This window comes from Cebus imitator, unplaced genomic scaffold, assembly GCF_001604975.1.
Source record: "Cebus imitator isolate Cc_AM_T3 unplaced genomic scaffold, Cebus_imitator-1.0 Scaffold418, whole genome shotgun sequence".
Taxonomy (NCBI): Eukaryota; Metazoa; Chordata; class Mammalia; order Primates; family Cebidae; genus Cebus; species Cebus imitator.
The window spans coordinates 228,694-234,361 of NW_016107733.1; the positions used below are offsets into that span (position 1 = coordinate 228,694).

The 5,668-nt window shown below is 35.3% G+C and overlaps 1 protein-coding gene across 7 annotated transcripts in view; it reads right to left on the minus strand.

Moving 5' to 3' along the window:
- Positions 1-5,668, minus strand: part of CEP162 (centrosomal protein 162) — a 109,375-nt gene that overhangs the window by 51,144 nt on the left and 52,563 nt on the right. For all 7 annotated transcript variants that reach the window (XM_037731765.1, XM_017509664.2, XM_017509665.2 and 4 more), the window contains one exon: positions 4,324-4,429. In XM_037731765.1, coding sequence (XP_037587693.1) covers positions 4,324-4,429 — 106 coding nt within the window. The remainder of the gene's footprint in view (positions 1-4,323; positions 4,430-5,668) is intronic.

The window sequence follows — 5,668 nt, forward strand, 5'->3', positions numbered from 1 at the left end:
AAAAAAAAAAAAAAAAAAAAAAAAAAAGGAATTCTCAATATACACTACATTCCATACTACTCTCTATAGTTCCAAGTGTTATGTCCCATTCTTATGCTTGACACAAATCATACTATCTTTCAAAGCTCAGTTCAAATTAAACTAAGCTATTCCTGATTATCCCGTCTTCTGTCTCCCACAAACTTCAGGTGTATCTCTGGTATGGCATTTATTACTGTTTCATATGACAGTGATTCATGTATACGCAACCTCTTCTCTTTATTAGGTGGAAGGCTCTATGGGGACCAAGACTGATTTATATTAACTTTTTACTTTATGGCAATAAGTGCATGGCATGTATTAGATAAATGCACACTAAACTGAACTTATGAAACTACTGGACTCAACAGCAGTCAACTTGGTATTTAAGTTTCAAAATGACAAGTTCTTGCAAACTGTTTTACAATTTAAATTTAAAATTCACTCTTAGAAAATAAGAGCATTTGTAAAGCATTGTATAATCTTAGTTTCTAGCTGTACCATAGATTTAACTGCATCATTTCATTGTTTAATCTTCTGTAGATGTCCTTTCAGAAGAACACTGAAACTAACACTGATCTAAAAGTTGCTGAATACTCTTTCTGCAAAAACCTTTTGCTTAATTAGTTCTATCAATTTACAAATGTTCTCTATCAGTGTCTACTTCATGGAATTATAGTATTTTGGAATTCAAAGAACTGTAAACATCTTGAGTTCAATTATGCAATCAATGCTTAAATGGATGTCCACTCTAGGCTTGCATATTTCCAGGGACAGAAAATGCCCACCTTCAAGAAGGCCGAGTATGCCCCATGTTAAACCTGTGGGCCAGAGGTTTTTGTCTGGCAAGTACTTTTCCTCTCTCCTAAGTTACTATGCAGACATTCAGAGAAGCTTCTGCCACTTTTATCTTTACCTACTCACACTTCAAAGGCCTCTGGCTTCTGGAAGGTAACAAGCTCAGGGCTTTTGCATTTGCTCTTCCCCCAGGCTTGAAGTCTCAATATTTGCACAGTTGGCTGTTCCTCTTCTTCAGCTCTCAACTCAAACATCTCTTTCTCAGAGAGAGCTTTCCTGTCGACACTATTAAATGCTGCCTTACCTCTAACTCATCACCCATTATTCTCTGTTTTCATTTTCTTAAAAGCACATCTATCTGTAATTATTTGTGTATCTGTTGTCTGTCTTCTTCTCTAGAACATATGTTTTCTGGTGAGCAAAATCTGTGTCTGTCTTATTTATCTACTGTATTTCCAATGCTTGGATGAGTGCCTGGTGCATGGCAGGTGTTCAATAAAGGCTGTCTGAATAAATGAGTTGAAGTCAGCCCCATTCTCCTCCCAACCCTGGTATACTAAAGGAAAGGGCTCAGGAACTTACCTTTTATTACACTTCCACCCATACTTTAAAACCAACAGACATCTTAAGAATATACCAATCGGTACTAATTTTTAAGGTATAAAGTAGACTATACACAAATATACTTGACAAGATTATTTTGTAGATTTGTCCCAGTATAATTTTTGCTCTAAAACTATTTAAGAGTACCAAAGTAAATGAAAATAAAGGTATGTTTATATTCTATCTTGCAGTATGGGCACAAAAAACTTCCCAAATAATTTTTACTATTATCTTAAACTAGCACCTTTCCCCACCGACCCCCGATTTCTTTTAGGCTTCCCTGACTTTGGCAGCTTCATCATGATGGGAGTAAATGTGGATTTTTACTCATTTATGTTGAGTGGGACTTAATGTGCTTCCTAAATTTGAGAATTCATCTTTTATCACTTCTAGAGAATCCTCAGCCATTACCTATTAAAAATATTTAAATATGCATTAGGGCATCTCATATTTCTTAATATTTCTGATATTTTACATTTTTCTATTTTGCTGTGTTTCACTCTGAGTTCCCTTAAATTGCTTATTTCAGTTTAATGTTTTTCTTAGTTGTTTATGATTACCTATTTAATTCTACTTACTTCTTAATTTCTGGCATTATATTTCATTCCCACAGCTGTGATTAATATTATTTTGAATTTGCCTGGCCTGTTTTGTTCTTTTTGCATACTTTCTCATTTATTTAGGATATTTAAGCACTTTAAGTCTATTTATTTTATAGTCTCTATTCAATAATTCTATTGGAGTTCTAATCCTGCTGAAGCAACTCTTGCCTGTTGATGGTGGGCTGCTTCTCTAGATTTTGTAATTTTGCATTGTGAGCAGATCATCAGCTGGATTTTATCTGTGGGAATATTGTGTGGGATGGGTTAAAAGGTGTATACCTCTAAGAATTGTTTTGCATTTGTTTCTTCTAAATCTACCAGAGGTTATCACTGACTCAGAACTACTGTTTGTTATTTTTTTTAGTTTTTGAGCATTGCAGGGTAGTGTCAATTCAAATACTAAACACAAATGTGGCAGAAGAGGTAATACTTACATTGAACAACCAGTAAAGTATGTGCAGATGAGACTTGTTTTCTCTCCCCACCCAGAGACCAAGATAAGACAGAAAAGCTTTCTTGACATCTCAGCTTCTTTTTTCCTAATTCACTATGTTAGTGAAAGATGTGGTCCATTAAGGTTATCCCGTCTACACTTTGCTGTTAAAGCTCAAGCCTCAGGCGGGTGTGGTGGGTCACGCCTGTAATCCCAGCACTTTGGGAGGCCTAGGCGAGCAGATCACCTGAGATCAGGAGTTCAAGACCAGCCTGACCATGATGGAGAAACCCTGTTTCTACTAAAAATACAAAATTAGCTGGGTGTGGTGGTGCATGCCTGTAACGCCAGCTACTCGGGAGGCTGAGGCAGGAGAATCTCTTCAACCCGGGAGGCAGAGGATGTGTAGGCCGAGATCGCACCACTGCACTCCAGCCTGGGCAACAAAAGTGAAACTCCATCAAACCAACAAAAAAAAACAAACCCAAAAACAAACAAACAAGCAAAATAGTTCAGGCCTCTTGGTTATTAAACTTACTGCTGTTTTTTCATCCCTCCTTTCTTTTGGCTCCTAAAGATTTCCCTTTCTTTCTTGAGAGCATGGTTATCCACTTACATGGTATTTATTATTTTTTTCCAGTATCTTTTGGTGTTGTTACTGGTAGTTTTCAAATTTTCTATCATTAAAATATGTTCAAAACAGAACTTTTAAAAGGTAAAAACAACCGCCTTTGGAACTAATGCTAATGCTATGCTTGAAAACTTACTTTGTTCCCCCAAGCCTTCATAAAATATGGTAATATTAACTTGTTTTAGCTTGCTAATTTTTAAGGTCCATTGGTAGCAGGGGTGGGGAGGGTGTCATCCAATCATTCATTCACCTTTTCACCTATCTTCCTAGCTATATACACATGCATCCAAAGGAAATTACCTGTAATGGATTCATATGTAAAGCTGCATTTCTTATACTACAAAACCCTATTAAACATTTATTAACTATGGTTCTATTTCTATGTAACCTAACTTTGTGTGGTAAATTTCTTATTAAAAATTAACTGAAATTTTTCTAATTTACATAATCATTGAAATAGATTGGGAGGGCTTTTTAATTTAGTGCTACGATTCTCAAAGGGAGTGATGGGAAGAAGTAACTGTCATCTACAGGCCATGTTTGGAAATGTGGCAGAGTGATTTTAACTTTTACAATAACTGGTGGGTATTATGAACACGTAGTTCTTGGGGCAGTAAAAATCATGCAGTATATGAATTACTACTGCTTAAAATAGAACTATCCTGCCCTAAATTCCCAGACTCCTCTTACTGATAAATACTGCTTTAGAAAACTCTAGGCCATATTCTTTATAATTTAATAAACATAAAAAAGATTAAGCGGCACTGCATTTCAACTTTATGTTAAATATGTGGGATATAAATATTTGTAAGATACAGTCTCTGCTCTCTAGAAGGGCACAGTCTACTTCAGAAGACAGGTAGAAAGCTACTAACTTTTAAAAGTAAACAATTATCTCCAAATTACACTATTTAGGCTGCATGCTTTTGAATAAGGAATTTGTTTGAAATAAGGTATACATATCTTAAATAAAATCATGCCTCTAATATGGCTCCATGATAAATAAGCCTGATTAAATGTGATAAACGCCTGATGAGGCTGAATCATAAAGACAATGACATCTAAAACCAGTATTATATTGTTTCCTCTATACTTAGGTCACGTGTATACTACATGCTAATCTATTTCTCCCTAATTTTTAAATGGTATGAAACTTACAGTTTTTATAAATTAACATGGGGATTTTTACTTAAAAAAACCTTTATTATCCCTAATATTAAAATCTTTATGCAACTTACCTGTGCCATCCGTAGTTCTGCTAACAGATCTGTAAAATTCTGGTTTCTGATGGGCTCTGGATCTTCAACTACTTGAGACAGAAAGCGACTTTTGTGCATCTGTTCTCTGATTTATTTTGAAAATAAAAAGTTGTTTTCTTTCTTACCAGGTGCTACTTTCAGTAGAAAATATGCAATTCTTAAAAATTAAAAACTAACATACATTGAAACTATATGCATAAATGAAGGTAAAATTTTTATTTAATCTAAAGATTAATATACTGTACTAATATACTAAAAGAGAAATATACTTTAAGGGAAATGCTTATTCTAAAAGAAATGAAACCCAAGATTATTGGTTTATTTATAATATACAAATATTTCTTCCCAATTCTCAAAGAAAAAAAATTAATGGCCCACAAAGATGCGCTGGATTTTTCCTGTGGGGTTGTTAACGTACTCCTTGTCATATTGTTCCAGAATCTTCTCTGATAGTTGCCAGTCTCATACATGGAAACAAACAAAACCAAACACAGCCTAATATTTGGCCTAAGATTCAATTTTCCTGTTATTCCAGAGATAATATACAAGGAGTTTCACATTCCATATAAGATTATCTAACCCTAATGTACTAAAGAAACCATTTATTTCATTCTGAAAGCTAACTTAGAGCTTCAGTTTTGGATCCTGGGATAGATCTTCTTTTAGAAGCTGAGTAATGTAAGATATTTTAAAATAACTTTACTGAAGCTTCTGGGAAAACAAAGCAGAAGTAAATGTATTCATGCATTACAACTGTGCAGATTATCACACGTGGCCTAGGGCTACATTTACCAACCTACCAGAAGAAAGAGGCTATATATTTATGTACATATTGCTTATCTCTCTATAGATATATGCTACACACACACACACACCTGTGTATGGTGTGTGTGTGTGTGTGTGTGTAACACACCATACACAGGTGTGTGTGTATATATGGTGTGTGTGTGTGTGTCTGTGTATGTATATACATAGTGTACATCTATAGAGAGGCAATATGTACATATATATTGCCTCTCATAACTGTGTGTATGTGTGTGTATATATATATATGTAAATATACACATATAATGGTGCTCTCTGCTTGGTAACCTGTGCAGCTGCTAGCTTTGTCTGCTACCAAGTGTGCCTTTTTCTATTTTGCATGAAAGACCAGTAGGAGATATTTTTAGCAGCCCTGCCTCTCAGGCCCCTACGTTATATAACCAAAAAAAGGGGGAGAAGTGGTCAGGCATGGTGCCTCTTTGGGAGGCCGAGACAGGCGGATCACTTGAAGTCAGGAGTTTAAGACCAGCCTGGCCAACATGGTGAAACCCTGTCTCTA